Consider the following 20,029-nt stretch of genomic DNA (forward strand, 5'->3'; position numbering starts at 1 on the left):
TCCCCCACGCATAGAATCAAAAGATAAAGCATTGGGGTATTCACAGCAAAATCTCCTGTGATAATTTTAGTCACATCTATGTTTTCATTTTAAAATACCAGTCCTTCTTGCTTTAGTTTACAGTGCTGGAACTGGTCCAGCTGGATCAGGAGCACCAACCTATTAACTCTCAGCTTTCACTTGCACAGAAAATCATTGAGGTGTGTGCTTCACACCCATTTGTTCCTTGCAGCAGTGCCTGCACCACTAGGTGGTCTTGGGACAACACCATGTGAACACTAGAAGCTGCATGTGATCTTGTCCAAAACACTCTCCTAGACAGTATCAAATCAATCAAACAGAAAGGTAACAGGCAGATTTCCCATGGCACTCGTTGCCAGCACAGGGAACGCCAAAGAAAGTCCTAGCCTTCTGTTTGTTTCCAACTTCACAAGCATCGTGAGGTACAGTGGGTAATCCTTTGAACTCTGAGTACCACTAGTTCTAATGACTCAAGTGTCCACTTCATGGCTGCCCACAGGAATTAGAAACAGCAGGGATATTTTGTCTCTCCATACCAGAGGAATGCTTTCCAGAAGCAACAATTAGGCACTCTTAAAGAAGAGACCCTGACTTGGAAACTCCTCCTGACAGCCTAACAAACTGGCATTCAGCTGCATTCAAAACATGATGCAAAAAGTAATTGATTTTGGCCAATTTCTTCTTTTGGTTCACTGACAGCATGGGGCTAATATCTGTGTTGGCAGTAACAGCAGCAGGGGCTTTCATCAACACTATTCAGTGCAGACAGCTTGATATGATTTGTTAAATTTTGCACATAAGCTTTTAACTGCTCTGGGTCTCAGTGGTCTGTTAGTCACTAAAATAATTATACTACACCACAATCGTTTAGGTTCTGCAGTGTCTGTCTGTTTGTCTGTCTGTGTGGGCCTACAGCTTGGCCATATGTCTGCATGGAATAGTTTATGTGAAATCACCAGAACGATTGTGGTACTGGGATGCTTCAGCCCAATGCAGAGCCTTTTGAAGTCCCTCCATTGACTAGGTACTGAACCAAGTACCTGAGGGTCTGTAACTGTATGCCAACATATATCACAGAAATGCTTTACTGAAATATTTGCAACAACAGCATGATTTTTATGTAGATACACAGACCAAGCCAGTGCCTTCTCTGATGCTCTACTTAAGCTGCAAACTTCATTCAAAGATGGCTTTGAGGGGAGCACTTACCTAAAAACCTGTGTAATGTAACCATGTCTAACTGGAAATGGTGAATAAGTCCATGCACATTGAAGAGGTGACAAAGCAGTGTTACGAGACTGTTTCCTAAAAGCAGAAAGGAACAATTCTTAGATCCTGTAACAGGAGTTACAAAACAAGCAAGACTAAAAATCTCGGTAATTTCCTATTAATCAGATGCTATCACCTTAGGTCGTATCATATGAGCTTAGATGACACTCATATACTCACGAGTCACTTACATAAGGTACTCCTATATATAATCAAGAGTTGATGGCACAGCTGTACCAATGGAGTACCATTATTGTGTCTAGCTGCCATGAAGTCACTTTTGCGTTTTCAGCATGACACAGGCAAACTGTGGTTTTAACTGGAAGAAGGTAAACTGACATGGTTTGAACTGGAAGTCTTATGACAGGCTTGTTTGCGAATGACATCATCTTCATAATTCAGGTCTACCTCCAGAAACAGCAGAAAGGAGAATGGCTTTTCTGCCACTTTGGTTTGCCATACTGTACTAATTAATTAATTACTAAAAAGCAGCAATTTGTAATTAAATTTTTTATTTTATGCATGGCTGTACAAACATGTAATTAGCCCATGTACCTAGCTCAGCTACAGTTGCATCTCATAATGATGACGCAGACAAGAAAAATGAGTTGCAGCACTTACAGTCTCAAGTCCCACTGTAATGTTACACTGGCCTTACTGTAAATCCATGTATTGGGTCTGGCTGAGCTGCAGTTCATTTCCCCACAGTAGCCCTCAAAGTGCTGTGCTTTGCATTGGTAGCTAGAAGGGTGTTGGTAACACAACAGTGTTTTGGCTCCTGCTGAGCACAGCATCAGCACTGTAACATTCCTTCCTCAAATGAGGGCAAGATCCTGGGAGGAGACCCAAGCAGGCCAGCTGACCCAAACTGACCAAAGGGATATTCCAGACCATATGACATCAGCTCAGATATAAGAGCTCAAGCACAGAGCAAGAGGGTGGGCACTCATTGTCTCCAATGGCTGCCTGCTGAGAAACTGTCACGTGTACTGAAGCCCTGCTTCTCAGGAGTGGCCGACCATCACTGTTGATGGGAAGTAGAGAATAAACCCTGCTATCTTTTGCTTCGCTTCCGCTTTATTTTTTGCTTTAAATAAACTGCCTTATCCCAACCCACAAGTTGTTTTTTCCACCTCACTCTCTCCCCTGTCCAGCTGGGGAGTGACAGAGCGGCTGGGTGGGCAGCTGGCATCCAGCCAAGGTCAACCCACCACAATCCAATACCGGGAACACTGGCACAATTGAGCCTAACTAGTATTACATGATCAACTATACATATACACAATATTTTAAAAAGTTTGCACTGCTTAATTCAGCAGCAGTGTTTCCAGAAAAGTTAGGAAAACACCCCAGACAAACCAAGCCCATACTACATATAAACTGTGTGTGAAGGGAGTCTTTCCTTATTTCAAATAACTCCAGAAAGAAAATAAATATATGAACAAAAAGGACATGAAAACTTATTTGGCCCTAACTACTGAGCAGGGGCAAAGAAAGATAAGGAAATACATCACAGGCATATGTTACAGGCATTTAGGGAAAACATTTCACATATTTTTATTTTCTTAATAAATTTCCCAATTTTTGCTGCTGAACAGAAGCAAGGGTATGTTTACTTAAAGGTCTTTTGTCTCAAGAGAAATTGACTGATTATGATGATCTGGAATTATTGACCAATGTATCTAACAGGTATATTTAAAGTAGCTTGGCAATTTCCCAGGTAAAGGAAACAGAAACACCTTCTTGAAGAGGTGACCACAACAAATGTAGGAGGTTAGATTAATACAAAAGGACACTTTAAACATTACCCTATAGTTCAGTAAAAGCCTGATAAAATTCCAGGATATGATTTTAAGAGAAGTTAAAAATTGCAAATTTATCTTCAGTTACCTAAACTGGAAATGTTTAGCAAATAATTAATTAGGGATTTCTTGAATAGTCATATATGAGAGATATTAAAGACTTAAAAAAATTTACTTACCATTTGTCAAGCGGTCAAACAAGAAAATGTCAAAATCCCACATTCCCACTTTGGATAGCATATGCTGGAAAAAACAAATATGAAAAGGCAAATGACTGGTGTGTCAAACTGTAAAGTAGATTTTAATTATTATTCCATGTTAATCAACCAAAAGGTTCTTCACCCAGAGGGTGGTTGGGCACTGGAACAGGCTCCCCAGGGAAGTGGTCACAGTACCAAGCCTGACAGAGTTCAAGAAGCTTTTGGATGACACTCTCATGTACATGGTGTGACTCTTGGGGATGGTCCTGTGCAGGGCCAGGAGTTGAACTCAGTGATCCCTTTTGTGGGTCCCTTCCAACTCATCACATTCTGAGATTCTGTGAAATTTTATTCAGGAAAGCTATAGAGGTGTACTTGAAATATCAAACATCAGGCACCAAATGTAGCTGTACTGCATAAAATATCACTTGCACTTTTAACTGAGGAGGTTTTGAACTCAATACTAAAAATGTCTTCTAGATGGAGCTCAAGACAAGGAATAATATAAACCAAAAATAATGAAAATATTCCCTTTTACTACACAAATTCTTTATTGTTCTTTCATGTCCCCAAAATCAGTGTAAATTTTCTTAGGTTTTTAATACAATGTATTAAAATCTTAGCTCTCATGGTGAATATGAGTTACAATTTGCTAAACAAACCAAGAAACAGGAATAGTTTTTATAAACTTACAGTGCTACTGTGAAGCCCACTCAGACATGCAGAAGAATCCATCATTACCACCATATACAGTGTTTTTACAGCTACTTCAGTTCAGTTAAGAGACTGAGTCTGGATTAGCTGTATGACCTACAATGGCATATGGGTGAATCAAATATGCATTCACTCCCATCTCTTAGTTTATATTCAAACTCATTCTGAATTCTTCATTACTTTCCAGCACCTCGCAGAGAATAGAAATTGCCTAGGCACATAATCCCAATGCCATCAGTTGTGCAAGTTTCATTAGAAAATACCATTCAAAGTGAGTATAAGAGCTGCAAAATAATATAATTATATTTTGATCATTGTGAAGTTCTTTGCAGTGAATGTTCCCTGTTTCCTAGTCTTTGCCATTATGGAGGACTATTGTGGGTTGTCTAATGGGTTCCATACCAGCTGAGAGACATCTGTTTTTTTTCAAGTGGATGCATTAAATCCCGTGTCAAGGTTGCACTTACTTAAATCAGTAATTTAGCCAGAGATCCTTCCATCCTTTAATAAATCCAGATTATAATTTCGGTTGTTGGAATCTGAAATGCTGAATAGATTTAGACATTTTCTTGTTGCTTTGAGACCTGAGCCTTTAAAGCTGTAACCATAAAAGAGGAATGGACAGTCTGTTTGCTGTGAGATGGGCATGTAATGTGGGTCATTTAAGAAAGATCACCCATAAATTTGTTTATCTGATGACTGAAACAAAATTGACACTCTCTGTAATATTATTAAAGGAAATGGAGATCTGGAGATCTGTCTTACCCTTGCTTGCCCAAGGTAGTCCTCATCCAGCAGGTACAGAGAGGCTTGTGGTACAATTCCACGCAGTAACCTGGATGCATGGAAATACCTCTGGAAACTTAACAGTCTTTTCACTTTTTTCTTGGTGCCGATTTCCCCTGAGAGTGTAGTATCTGTGGAAAGCAATCAGTATAGAAACCATGAAAACCAAGATGACTTTATCAATTATTTAATAAGAGAAATATCAAAACCTTTAAAATAGTGACAAAATAATCATAAAGTTTACGCTTCTTGCTGATCCACATGAAGGAGCAGTATTCAAATCACTGTACTTCAGCATAATATATTTGTTTATTTCAGAAAGGAGGTACGTTCCAATAAAAAGAGTGCTAATGTAGCTCTTGGAAGATCTGAGTTTAGTACACTGCTTGCCACAGAAATTCCAAGTGATCTAAGCTAAGTCACTGGGTGGGCTGGGGGGTGTGTGATATATCACCTTAACTGTAGATGACTAGAGGAAGCCTAAATGACTAGGCAGAGTTAGTTACAGGAAAGTTGCACCTACTCTTCTGTGCCTGTTCCCTAGCTACACAATTGAAAATAACATTACCTCACAGAAGTGTCATTGGAATATATTACAAATTGCATAGCACCAGTAGATAAGGTCATCTTGGGTATAAAACCAAAAAAGTGACACCAAAAGAGACCTCAAAATACTGTTTGAAAACATAAATGTGTGCCCACTTTTGGAAAATGATATAAAAGAGAGAAAGAAGCAAGAATAGGTTAACAGTCCTATTGTATTGTCTGCTGTCCTTCCTACATATTAAGGTAAATCATAAATGAAGAAAATATTTTAGTTCTGCAATTAGGAAAGCAGGTATATTCAGAAAATACATGCAATTCTGGTTACACAACAGAATATGTTGTTTTCACTCAGTACCAGGATAATTCTAATTCCCTAATGCTGTATTAAGAGATTTTCATATAGGGCTAAATGTGACACAAAAACCAAGGCAGTTTTTATACAGTGATTAAATCACTAATTAGAGTAATTAAATTACCTTATTGTTAGCAAGAAAAATATGCAGGTTTTCTAAAACTCATAATGATTTAGGTAATTTCATCTGAACTTTTAACAGAAGCTCACATACAGTAATGGTGTTTTCCTTTTGACAATCTGGTATAAGTTTCGGAAAAAGGGAGGACAGAAACTTCAACAACTGGTTAAAGGTAGTGAGATTCAATACAGTTTTATTTGTAAGACAAACCTGTAAGAAACCAAAGATTAAACACTCCTTTGAGAGAATAGTAATGATTTCTTGAGATAAGAAGCTCCATAGCAATTCACTGGATTCCAGGCTTAAATAAGAGATCATGAAAAATATCCATGAACTGAAGATGACTCTCTCTATTCTCTATTTTTCCATATCCTTTCATGAAAAAACTTGAATATTTGTTCTACTGTGAAATTAAAATATCACTTAATCTGCTGTTTTTACAACTACTATTATTCTGAGAGGATTTTCAGAGAAGTAGTTAAGGTTTTTTTTGACCATCGATGGTTCAGTATTTGATTTCTCCAATAGCAGACGTGCGAGCACATTCTGTAGCAAGTTTCTTCCTTATTAAGTAATCCAACAGCTATTGAGTGACACAAAGCCAGTAACATCAAAAAACCCCATCTTTACATACTGAGTATCAATATAATTTCCATCAGTAAGTCTCATGGTTCTCATGGGCAGTCCAAAGACCCCACTGAGTCTTAACAATATAAAAGCACAAAATAATTTTATTGCAACTTGACAAGCCATGTGTTTTCCAGAATGCAAACAGTAACAATGCCACTACTGTACCAGCCTGAAGGTTAGGCTATCATTTATGATGTGTCAGCACCTGCCTTAATTCTCTCACACATTTTAAAAGCTGGAACGATTTCATGGCCCATTGAAGGAGTGACTAATGTAGGTGTGAACAGTTACCCAGTGGCAGTGACATGTAGAGGAACCGGTAGACTTGTTTTTGTATTTCTTTTTACTTATACAGAGCTGCTATGAAATGGCTAGCATTTAGTTTAATTCCTGGATAACAAAGCACTCTTAAATTAAATTCATTTTTTAAACTTGTGTTAGCTGTTTCTCAGCTTCCTAACTTTCATAGTTCCATCTCTGCCCCCAAACAGTCACTACTTTCAGGTAATAAGTTTAAACTTTTAAGTCCAAAAAACTTTACTTTTGTACATTGAAAATTAGTAGTTGCTCCCACCAACTTTTATCTAAGTTAATATCTGGTTTTTTTCAGTTAAAGATGACTGAAATCATCACCTACACTCTCATAAACTGTCTTTAACTCATACATATAGTTGCTGTGGATGATCTGAAGGTGGAAGTTTGGCCCAAGTCCCAACAAGGAGCTGTATGCTGGATTATGAAGAAGTGGTTGTTTTATCCTTTGGATTACCAGATCATTTCAGTAGCACAAATAATACTTGCCATAGCACAGACACATCAGGTGGAAACAAAGAACTTCTTATTATGAAACATATTTTCTGAATTCAACCATCAACCTTGCTACACATTGCTCTCAATTCAAATGTAGTCATCAGCAGACAGGTGCCTCTGAAACATGACTTGAGGCTTCAGGTGAGCACTGTATTATGTAAAAAAGATTACCCACAATAATGTGTTGCTCTGTATTTTCATTCATAAGGGAAGAAGTTCATAATACCAATAAAGAATAGTAGCAAATGTATTTTCAAAACTGGGCTCTTGACAGAACAGCTTGAATCCCTCACTCCAGACTATCCACATGCAAACTCTGGATGTTGACTTAAAAGAATATCATGTTTAAATCACATCCTTTGGGTCATTTTAGTAATAATCAATTTGTCTATGAATCACAGGACTAATCAGATGATTGCTATGACCCATGAGAGATTACTTTGACATCTGCATTAATGTACAGGTAATACCTTATTATGATGGTGTCTTGCATAAAATTGGACTAAAACTCTGCCCCTCTCTGAGCACAGCACACCTCAAACTAGTATAATCTCATCAGCATTTTCTCTTTCTCCTCCCAAGATCAGTGTCTAACAAAAAAGAAAAGCACAATCATATGAAATGGAGAGAAAAAGGCTGATTAAAAAAGAAGAGCAAAAGGCAAAATGGCCAAGAGTGAACAGTTAAATTCTGCCCTCAGCTCAGCAGTTGCACCTGAATCCCCCAGATGGGATCCACCAGCTGACACAAAATCAAAATACAGTTTTAAGACGAAATTAAGGGTTTATATGAATGACTTTACAGTAACACACTGAACATATTACTTTATTGACAACTGTAAATTTCAGTTTAAATCATAAATATAAAATTTTGATGTTGACAAGTTATGATATGAGTCATACAGTGCCTCTAGGTTAAATTGTATTACAAAGTAAATGAACCAAAAGTACCACTGCAGATATCCCTGAACTTCAACTATGAAACTATGGGTACTAAAACACAGACTATAGTATCTAGTTAAAGAACAAGTTGCAAAGCTCACACCGGGAGGATTTAGTAATTAAGTGCAATTTTGAAATGAACGTGAAAGACAAACAAGAATGTCTTTTGTTTATACCCATAAAACTTCCCTTGAGAACTGTGTTTATCTCTAATCATTGTGGTAACTTCTGAATGTTTTGTTTACCTAAAAAACCTCCATTATCTGTATCTCTTAAAAGATGCCCATTCTCATATGCTATGGAGTTACTGCCCAGCACAGGGGTTGGAGAAACTCTTCGTTGTATACTGAACAAAATTGTTGCGTGAATTACACAGACATCTTGTATGAATTACATACACGTTTACAGAACCGTTTGTACAAGCATTTTTCACAAAGTTCAACTTCTACCTTCAAAAGCCCAGGCAGCCTGAGCTCACAGCGTATCTCCTGATGTGTTTTAGCAGGCGACAGAAGTGGTTGCATTTCTCTTCAGGTAATTTGATAGACACATCACGTATACGCACAGCAGCAGACCGTGGATGATGTCTGCATACTGCACATGGCCCTCAAGAGGTTAATAAGCTACAGGAATCACTGGCTGCCTTCTCTCTCCTAACACAGTTCCTCCAGTTACACAGATCTTCTCGCCTTAAAATGATCTACAGCTCACTACACACCAACCTCTGTTATTTCAGGGAACTAAGTTTCCTGCACTGGGAACTGCTACCAGTTTTCTTTCACATTTCTTTCATGCTGATGTGCTAGTGTGTGCCCATGGGCAGCATGAATATAAAAATGACAGACGTTATGCTAACAATGATGGAGTTAACATCCAGAAATGATCACATAAATCAAAACTGGACAAGGATGTACTTAACTCTGCACCAGATATACATCACATTGTTACTGTTCTTTCAAAGCAAACAAATTTGGTTATGCATCTAAATAAAGCCTCTGAGTTTTACTTCACGATATTGCCTTTTTTTACTTTATTGCATCTCAGTGTACAATATGAGTGGACAACAAAAGGTTTACTAATTTTCAAAAGCGAACTGATTCAGAAAGTGTTTTTTCTCTTCTTTCCAAAAGGATGCAGAATAAATCAGGTCCTCAAGAAGCTGCCTTTGACTCATACAATTTATAATACCTTTTCCCAGGATGCAAAGGCATTCCATGCACAGCCACTGTATGCCTGAAGAGTCAGGCAGGATTGGCAGAAAAGTGCTGAAAATACCTGGAAGATAAGGTGAGAGGATGAGTCTTGCAATTTAAGGTCCAGACAGTTTGCAAACACTGAGGACTCTGGGAAACCGTTTGTCTCTGGTCCTACACATTATGGGGGTAATTTTCTGCATTGGTTCCTGGCTTGACAGCTGGTAAGACAGCTTTCCTTTAAGAGCCCAAGAGATGTGTAATTGACTTAGGAGGAATAATTTGTGTTTGTCTGGGTTTTTTGTATGTAAAACCATGCCATTCATTTAGATCACCTGTACTGAAGTCTTGTTTGGCATATTCATTGCATGGTCAGTTGATGAATTTTTCTTATAAAGAAGAGTGCTTAGCACTGATGGTAGAAGAGTTGTGCCTTCCTAATATCTTTTTAACATTATGGATTTATCATACTATCCAAAAGACAACAGCAGCATTACTAGGGGTAGCTGTATACAGGTACCTTACCGAGGTAATCTAAAAATTAATGACAAACTTAATATTTTAAATTTGAATTCTGGAGAAAGCACTGGCAAACTAGAAGAACAGAAAACCTCTTCTCTCTGCACTGTCTAGGCCTTCCTGACACGTTTCACCTCATAGTCCAAAGAGATTCAGAAAGAAAACACTGCAGTTTTGAAGAAAGGCCTGAGAAAATGCACAAAGCACCACAAACCTATGTGGAAGGACTGTACTTAAAACCTTTCAGTCTAGTGCAGAAGGACCAAGAAGCTCAGGTGAATATCCCAGCTGTACTTCTCAGTCATCTGTGGCTGGTGTAAGAAACCAACCAACAGGTTTGATTCAAAAATAATAAGATTTTGTCAATTTTATCATCTGAATATACACTGGTCACTGCAACTAAGAAGACAGAGATGAACACCTTGCACTGTATCATATCTACAGATAAACAAGTGTTGTGCTGAAATCTTTGTAACTGTAGAAATCCTCATGACACTTCACAAACTATATGGAAATCCAAAGAAGTTGTGTTATAGACACTTTGTTTTTACTTGCTTCTATAATGTTTAAAATATTCAAGTCAAGTTCCTTGATTTCTGATAAAATTCAATTTTAGAGGTCAAGTGCTCTCCGTTAGCTGCCATTATTCATATGGCTTGCAACTTTATTTTTTCACTTTAAAGGGGTAAACACTTTTTCAGCTAGGCAGAAGCTGTGAGAGCGGGATTCTGAACACATCAGAGAAAAGCAGAAAATTAGAAGTATAACAAAAGAACTTTAAACTTTTCTGCTTTGAGTAAAAATTCCATTAATCAACCACAGACACAAGTGCACAAAACCAATGCAGAGCCCTCTCTACAGAGGAGGTACTTGTGTGTTTCTTTGGCTAGTGTGAGGGGTTCTGAGACACCAACTTTCTAGGTCACCTTGCTTTGGAGCTTCCCCTCCTTTGCACCTCACTTGAAATAATGGTGGCTTGTAACAGTTCCATTTCCAAATCCTAAAGTTCCTGCACAATTGCTGGCATCTTGAGGAACACTACTCATGCAGTCTCCTCCCCATCCCCAAATATATTCTTTCTGATACTGTTTGAAAGAGAACACAGAATTTAAGAATTATACTGATAATCCAACTTATATACCAAATAATCCTATTACACCAAGTTCTGGAGAAATTAGGGTTTCAAAGACCACTTAGGTAACAGAGTATTTGCCATAAAAACAGAAAGAGGAATAGATTAAATCCAAATTTAAGACTAATTTAGATGTGTTTCTCTTCACAATTTGCAGTCTTTGTTTGGGCCATCACTCATTTTTATGTAAACAAACATCTTGGCATCTTTTACTAAGCCTTCTCCAAGTTCTTAAGAAATGGCATGTTGAGTTCTCTTTTTCACAAACTTGTTAACACTACAATATGAACCTTGGCTTTGCCACTTCAATCTTTGTACAGTAGCACAGTCAGGACCTTTTCTTCCGAAAACTGTAAATGTTCTATGGCTGATTATAGTTTCTCTAACAGGAAATGGTACATCCCCTCCTCCTTTTCACTCCCCTGGAGAAAAAACAACATAACCTGTAATAACAGCAAACCCAACTTTCATTTATCATCTTAATGATCCCTTCTCCTTGTTCTTTCCTTTCCTCCGGTCATTTGGAAGGTATCCTCAGTGTTATCTTCAGTACATCCTTCCCTTTCCTAATCAGGGAAAAGAAGGTGGGGTAGCAGAATGGGTCATTTGGAAACTTTTAAAGGCACATTCTCAGTTAACTGAATCCCAAATCTGTACTAAAAAAATAAGTTACAAACGTGTAATCAGGTCAGTGTTCGCTAAGAGTTTGTGTGTGAAGCTCATCTAGGTTTTATGTTTGTTTTGCTCTCATGAGTTCTCCTGAAGCATTCATAACCCAAATTGATGCATTTTACTAGCATATAAGGGCATGTGCATCAATCAGTTTTACATTCTGGTTTTCATTTTCTGCAAATGTAGAATTAAAACTAAACAAGGAGCATGAATGGCAGGAAGTAGAATATACTTTTCAATCAAACCTTGTTATTAAATTTTGCAGATATCAGCACTTGCAAAAAAACACTTAAAAATGCAAACACCATCACAAAGAAAAAAAACCTTTGCTATTATTTGATGAAAAGGGTGAACTAAACTGAATTCCAATGACAGGAAGAATTTTTTAATATGGTGTCAGTAGGAAAGAACAATTTTGGTGCTAAAACATTAAAAGAATTCTGATTTCTCTTCCTTGAACAGGTAGCTGATAGCAAGGCCACAGGCTGACCAGCTCTGGAAATGTTCTTCCCATTCAAACCAGACACAAACTAACCAGATTAAGAAGCCCACGTGTCATAGGATGTTGATGAGTATCTTAGGGATGTGCTTATCCATAAGGAACTAAGGGAGATATTTTGTAGAAATAATGCAGACCTCATATGATCTCTCCCTTTCTAATTTAATAACCATCTGGAACTTTGGACTCATCTCCACCAGCTGGGTTGGGATCCAAGCAATCCAATCAGCCCTTGAAACTTCCTCACAAGACTTTTAATGTCCTAATTTAACCTGGTTAAGAAATACCTAAAAAGGCATCTCTCGCTCCCACTTCTTTTTCTCGCCAACAGTAACCAAACAAGACAGTTAACCAAACTCTTTTTAACCTTACTCAATTGGGTTCGGGTTACTTGATGGCTCAGTTTTGGGTTGGCGGTTGTGGTTAAGTTTTATTTTCCCTGGAGATGGGCCCTACCTGAAAGCCCTGGAGTGTTCAAAATCCAAATCCAAAAATGAATGCAAATTTTGCAATGGACCCTTCTGGAGACAGGCAGAAACCACAGATTCAAATGTCCACAGACTTTGGTTTTCTGAGATGGAGACTTCTTTGTGACTTCCCTTACTAATCCTGACAACACTTTTCATTTCTCCAATACCTAATTCATCACATGCCTGAAAAGTGTGTGATGAATCCATTTTATTTGCAAATAAACTGAAAAATAGAGTATTTTGCTTGACTCAGACATCAAATTAAGGACAGAGACTAAATGGTATTAATATCACCATTTATCACCATCCTGTGCTAAAAGTATATTATCTATACTAAAGTAATTTGCCAAGCTAAGCTTAAAGCAGGTGAGGTTCTTTTGGAATCAACTTCTGCCTGCATGACAACACCAAGATCCTAGGTAATACAGACACATGCCTTTGGAGCTTCTACAGAGTTGTTTTGACATTTTATATATATTTTCAGATCCCACTCTGTGTTCCTGTTGTGCAAGGTGTGAGAAAACAAAAATCTTTTTGGATGTCACGATTTGGGTACAGAGACTCCACTTTGCAGGCCACATACTACATCCTTTCCCTTTCCTTGTTAACTTTCCTAGATCAATATATACAGAAGTGAATTAAATGTAGTCAATTAAAGGCTTATAATTTTGTCATTTGCAAGCAAAAATTCAATCCAGAGAAAAGCTTAGCATAAACAAGATGGGAACTGGTGAATCACTGTTTAAGTCTTAAGAATCTCCTTGCCTTCTGACTCAAAAGCCTGACAAGCAAATTTGTAAATACTAAGTTACTCATCTCAGCCCTAAACTATGCTATTTTGTTACTCTCCTTAATTGAATCTGGCAATAAAACAAAATGTCTAACATAATTGAGTAGGGTGAGGTCTTCTTGGTTATTGCTGCATGATTACCTGCAAGACTAGATTTATCATAAGGAATTCCCTCAAACCTTTGCTTAACACAATGAAAAAATGTAACAGCACAATCATTAACAAAACCCATCATGAGATAATGAAATCTATTTAAATAAATACATATTAGTCAGTGGTGGGATCTGGTTCAGTGACTCACTGAGCAACCTTGTGAATTACAGAACTAAATTATTGCTTACCGTAGCTATGCTCCTTTATTTCTCAAATCCAAACTATACTGCGCTAAAAGGAAAATGGGAATAATTTTCACTGTAGAAGTTTCAAATTCTAAGTTATTACCCGCAAATATTCAATTTAACTCCTTTTCTGTACTGTGAACACAATAAGATTTGCTTAATTCATAGAAATGCAGAAGTGCCAATAAAGTGCCATCATTAATTTCAAGCTGCATTAACTTCAGTTACAAGCTTGAGCCACCAAGTTCAGAGTCAAACTTTCCTAAAATTTGTGAGGTTTGGTTTGGAATCAACTTTACATCATTTATACATTGCATTCAGCTGCTAGAAGGCACCCAACACTTGCCTATTCCATCCTTACTGCTTCTGGAAAGTAATTTTCTAATGCTAAGTCTCTTCTTCTACCACTACCTTATTTGCTTGAAGAGGAAACCCTCACTCTACTTTCCTATAAACCTACAGGGCTGGGCAAAATTTCTTCTCTTTTAAAAAGGTTACAAGTTTGTAAAGTCTGATACTTGTTCATTAAGCATCCTAGTGAACCTGAAGCCTCAGGTCTGTCATGCTGAGCTTATTTTTTACTGGGGGTTATCAGTGGCCATCAAGACTAGGTGCTTTGCTTGCCATATCACAGCAGGACAGAAGAAGGGATGGTCCGCTTATCTCCTGGAGAGTCTTCACAGAGGGCTGACACCAAGCATCGGCTGCTGCAGCTTTCCTGCGGGAGAGGAGTTGCTGCACAGCTTCCCCTCAAGCTTCTGGCTCAATACCATCAACCCAAATGAGTATCTGGTAGGTCATGCAGGTCCCTACAAGTTGCAGGGACTCACTCTAGAAAATGAGGGAAACATCTGCTCCTCACAATACAGAACCAAGGTGTTCTTGGTGACACAGGGATATTCTACATTCAGTGTGGTATTCCAGAGGCATCTTAAGAGTCCTCAAATCCACTGGTACAACTATGCCTAGGAAAGCTCGCAGTGAGGCAGAGGAAAGACAGGAAGACACTAAAGCCCTGCATCTCCTTCAGACAGGATCCTGCAAAATCCTCAGGGTCCTGACAGCCTAGCACAGACAAGGTGCAGTAACACTGACTTTCTATATATTGCAGAGATGCACTGAAAGCATGTGTAGATGGCATCACAGACATTAGCTCAAACAGCAAGAAGCCAACATAAATCCAGTTGGCTTTGATTAAGGCTACAGAAGATCCCGTTTTCAGAGAGCAGGAAGTTTTTCTATTCAAAAAGACTTAATGGTGTCTTAAGTTACACAGTGACTTTACTGCAGGAATCCAGAAAAAACCAAAAGATATGGTCTAGTGAGTGTTAACCCTTATTAGACATAGAAGGAAAAAATCCTCTAGTTTGACTGAATCTGCAAGTGTGCTAAAAGAAGTTACATTTTAGTAACCTTTAGTCTGACATTAAGTATCAATGCCCTGTATTTTTTTTTTAAATGTCAATTTTCATAACGAATGTCAACTTTGTTCAAGAATGAGCTTCGGTGTTTTCCCTTGCTTTAAAACAAGACTGGTACCGTTATTTGGAATAGTTTTTCAGATGATAGAGGGAATAATCACTACTCAAGCCCAGCTTATTAGTGAGAGGCTGGAGTAACATTTATGCTGCATTTGCTTATAATTTCTGAGGATATTTCCCATAAAATATTCTCTGCCTCATCCCTCTGTTACTCTAACAGCTTTCAGTAAACAGTTGCTGCCCCCAAACAAATACAACATGGTGACAAAATTTTACTGTAAGTATTAGTTAGGCACTTTTTCAAAAAAAAGTCTGCAGTAGTGACATTTTTATCTGTCTCTTTTTGATAGGATGTGCAGCACCATGGTTTTTGCTGCTTGTATGGTATGCACAGCAGAATTGGGTTTAACAGACAGATGTAGATGAACAAATAATATAAAAGCCTGTTTACTTCCTGGCAAAACATGTCTGCATGCTCTGACACTGAGCATCTTCATTTACTTGTACATTTACTTTACATTTACCAAGTGAGCCAGGCCCAGTGCACTTGCCATCTACAAAATCAGTAGTCAAATGTCTAGAAATCTCACTTCATTTTGTACTGAAAAATTAAGCCAACACTACTCTTTAGACAGAAAACGGTAAATACGTAAAAACCTGAAAACAGTGAGAAATCCCAAATCAGGATCACTGCTTTTCCTTACACAGATTTCAGATTATGGAAAAGCAGTAAAAAGAGTAAGTCAGAGGTCTCCATGACAGAGAGCACAGGAACATAAAACCCCAGGTGCCCCACCTCTGTCAGACCAGAGGTATACACACAAAGAGGCATCGCTTTTAAGGTAAGCAACTATGGTAGAGGGGTTATGTGGAGGGCCCTGCTCCTTGCATGATCAAAGATTGAGTATTCACCAGTACATCCCTCACCACAGATGTCTCCCTAGACAGCCCATGGAAAGCACCAGCATTTCCCAGAAGCTGACAGGACCTGAAAGATGGCAGGATTCATCTACAGGGGATAAAAGTGAAAGTGCTATTGCCAGAAAAAAAATCTGGAAAATTTTTGCTTTCTTTAACCATGGAGAGGAAAGAACACATGAATGGAATTTTAAATAATGTGTATGTATCAAAATAAAAAAGGAAATAATTAATTTGGTCACACTTGTGTGACTATATATATGACTTGAGTGAACATATATCTACCTCTACTTCACAAATAAAAAGAAGTGCTTTATTTTCTCTCAGTCTATAAGGGCATGACCAGTACTATTTTCAGCTAGCCTAAACTGGGTTTTCCTTCATGTTTTTCAATGGTGAGTCAGGACTAAATTATCCTCAAAGCTCTACTTAACCAGTAAGTTATTCCCTTTGTCCTGGGAAAAATGATGGACCCATCTTACCCCTGATGTCTTTCTACCTCAGCCACAGCAAACCCTCTGATGGTCTTATGACCCAGAAAATACCTTCTATCAGTCTTACTGATAGCAGCACTTTGCTGGGTGGCAGTAACTTTGCCAGCATGCAAGAAAGCATTCCATCAGAGCCCAAGTCCTCCCCTTTCTAGTAGCTCCTCTTTACTCCTGACTTCCAGCCAGCCCTCCCACTCTCTGGTGGGCTTCCTCCCTGCTCACTGCCACCCTCTTCCCTTTCCCTTCCCCAGGCACCCAGACACAGAGTTACAAAAAGCAGAATCGAAATTCCAGTTTAATAATTAATCTTTAATGAAAAGCACAATCTCTAGAAGATTAAAAGTGTCGTCCCTAAAACTGTTGTGAGTTTCAATCTGTTTTGATGAAGACAGCGAATAACATTTTTTTTCAAAGGTTACACAGAGGGGTCTGTGCAGTACACAAGGATAAATCAAGATCTGCCTGTGCCTTAACACTGAAGTTAACACAGCATCCAGGTTGAATGCTACAGGGACCTAGACTAAGTGGTCACTTTTTTTTTATTTTATTATGTTTTTTTACACACGGCCTAATGGGTTTGCATCAGTATAGAGAAAACATCAGGTGAAAAAAACCCAACAGGGTCTTGATTTATTCTTTTTCTTTTTAGATTTGCCCTTCTTTATTTACAACAGTGGCAAAATAACTTCAATCAAAATGAGGTTAAGATTATTTTTAACAGATGTTCACTGCTGGCCTGACCCAAAATCCATTGACGTCAATGAGAAGACTCCATGGGGCTTTGGATTGGGTTCTAATTGTTGGAAAAATTAATGTTATTGTAAACCACTGGTCAGCGCTGTCACATGGTCCCCTTCTGTGCCAATTCTATATGACCGGATAACAGACTCACATAAATCTGTTCCAACTGTTGTCTAAGAGGCTAAAGGACACAGCGGTTTATCTTTTTAATTCTGAACCACCCCTCTCCCCCCGCTCAGCACACCCCATGGCCCTACTGTATTTACACTTGATGGATTGAGCATTATGGACACTATTCATACAGTCAAAACATTTCACAGCCAAACTGGATGGGAATAATAGAATTACTAATGCTGACTGTGTGAAGACAGCTGAACTACAGATACGTACGAGATGAGATACTTTTTGGTTCATATGCTTAAAACAGAGATTTTTAGGATTTTTTTAATTTAAATGCAGACCTGAAGAAAGGGTTGCACTTACTGTTAAGAAGACGGAAGTCTATAAATGGGTAGGAGCCACGGCGCTCGGAGAGAACCCCTGTCTGACCTCTCACCCGTGCATCTCCTGCAAAACACAAAATCCCCAGACATTAGGAGGGACAGCTGTCTTTCTCTGCTGTTTAGATCTAAATCTATTTTTTATACAAAGTGATGACGTTACACTCCTCCAGTGGGAAAACTAAGGTCCAAAAATCATCTTCCATGGCATCCCTGAGTAATTGGGTAAAGCACTATAGCTGATCCACTTAACAGAACAAAGACACAAAAAACCCTTCGTTGTTGGCTGGGATGAAATGATACAATATTATCCTGTTGAACAGCTTCTTGCCCAGCAAGTAGACTCTCACTGCTTCAGGAGTAGTGCAGAGGTCCAGGCAAGAACAGCTGAACTCTGACTGCCATGGCATCACACACAAAGGTCTCAACCTTGGACTAGGCTCACAATCCAACTGACCCCCAAAGTTGTGGGACTGGTCTCAAAATCATTAGGTGATGAAAAAGTCCCCCCAAAAGAGTATGAAGATTGTTTTTAAAGTTATGTGGGTTGGGTGTTGTGGGGGTTTTTTTTGCTTGATTGTTTGTTTTTGTTTTACTTTATGCTCTTTGAGCATTCCAGAAAATGTAAGCCTTCTCCTCAAACACTGCAGCTGCTCTATATAAGTGAAACCTGATGTTTTTAGATAAGCATTACTCTAGAGCTTTAGGGTATATATTCAAATATGATAAAGTGACAAAACAGTACTAAGAATTAGTATTGCTAGGCAATTTAGATTGATTAGTTCCTGACCTAAACTGTGTAATATTGATGAAATAGGCAAAACTAATTTAAGGAGAAAAATGCTCTTCAGGATGAGTAAGAGTTACAAAACCTCCCTCCAAGTAAATAGGAAGTAGTGGGAAGCAGATGTAACTTTTATACTTCCAAAACTTTAAATAGAGCAATGCAATTGTTTCTTTACAGACAATTAACAAGACCAAAATATTAAAAATTCTTAAATAAGACAAAGTCTGGAGATTTTAGAGGTTCTAATTAGAGTACTCTAGTTCTTCATTATACCAATTCCTCTTCTACAGAAACAGAGGCCACAGTGTTGAAAGCATATCCTCTGCACATCCTTACACAGCTCTCACTGTAGTTCTCTCAAAGTTTGCAATGAAATTGTGAATTAGTTAGTTTGAATTGTCCTTCCTCTGATATACAAATATAGCATCTAAACAACAATAATTTAAGAATTTGGCTGTTAGTCCTGGCCTCTACTGCTTGTGTTTAAAAACAAGAAAACATCTTGGAGAGTAAAAGAAGGACCTAGTTAGATGCTGTTATTTTTTTTCTATCTAATGTTCGCTTTAAATATGCTTACAATTATGTTTAAGGGAAGAATGCCAAGCAGAATTATTAAGGTAAATATTTGAGGTTGAGAAAAACTTCCGTGCCTTCTAGGGGTCCTCAGAGGTAGGAAAGACATATGAGCGTGGATGTAAATTAAGAATATTTCAAACACAGTCACTTTTGATTATAAATACAAATCTATATTCTCTCACCCTTTCGCTTAGCATTTTTGTTTCCAGAGACAGAACATGTGTTCCTTGTTCTCAGCTCCCGCTTGCCAACCTCTTACTCTAAGGAACCAGTTCAAAATAACTCAAGATGTTGTTGACCCCACTTACCCCTTCTGATAGCAGAGGCAGCAGGTGCAAACCTCTACCTACTCTTCAGCTGTTCCACTTCAAAGGTATGATAATACCATAGATCTACCTTCATCAGCAGTTTAAAATTACATGCAACTTGTGGCAATGAAGGTATATGAACGTATTTCCCTGCAATCCTCGTGTTAAAGGACAGAAGGGTGGAGCAAATAGCTGAAGAATTTGTAAAACACCAAAGCAAGATTCATCAGCACCCACGTGCCAGAGCCCATAAAGCAGCTCCCAGACTTAAAAGCATTGCTCTCTGTCACAGGTAGCCTCATCAGATTGGCTGATGTGTGCAGAAAGAGTAAGAATGGCAAGCATATGGTACACATTATATAGACTCAAAAAAATTAGGCAGGCTTCAGCCTGTTACTAATACAGGCATCAGCAAATTAAGA

At 38.3% G+C, this 20,029-nt stretch overlaps 1 protein-coding gene across 1 annotated transcript in view; it reads right to left on the reverse strand.

Moving 5' to 3' along the window:
• Positions 1-20,029, reverse strand: part of PDE7B (phosphodiesterase 7B) — a 171,871-nt gene that overhangs the window by 19,647 nt on the left and 132,195 nt on the right. The window contains exons 4-7 of the mRNA XM_008923829.4: positions 17,920-18,003; positions 4,772-4,923; positions 3,272-3,335; positions 1,231-1,326 (exon numbers count right to left, since the gene is read on the reverse strand). Coding sequence (XP_008922077.1) covers positions 1,231-1,326; positions 3,272-3,335; positions 4,772-4,923; positions 17,920-18,003 — 396 coding nt within the window. The remainder of the gene's footprint in view (positions 1-1,230; positions 1,327-3,271; positions 3,336-4,771; positions 4,924-17,919; positions 18,004-20,029) is intronic.

The sequence above is a fragment of the Manacus vitellinus genome, unplaced genomic scaffold, assembly GCF_001715985.3.
Source record: "Manacus vitellinus isolate BGI_N305 unplaced genomic scaffold, ASM171598v3 scaffold_4_pilon, whole genome shotgun sequence".
Classification (NCBI taxonomy): domain Eukaryota; kingdom Metazoa; phylum Chordata; class Aves; order Passeriformes; family Pipridae; genus Manacus; species Manacus vitellinus.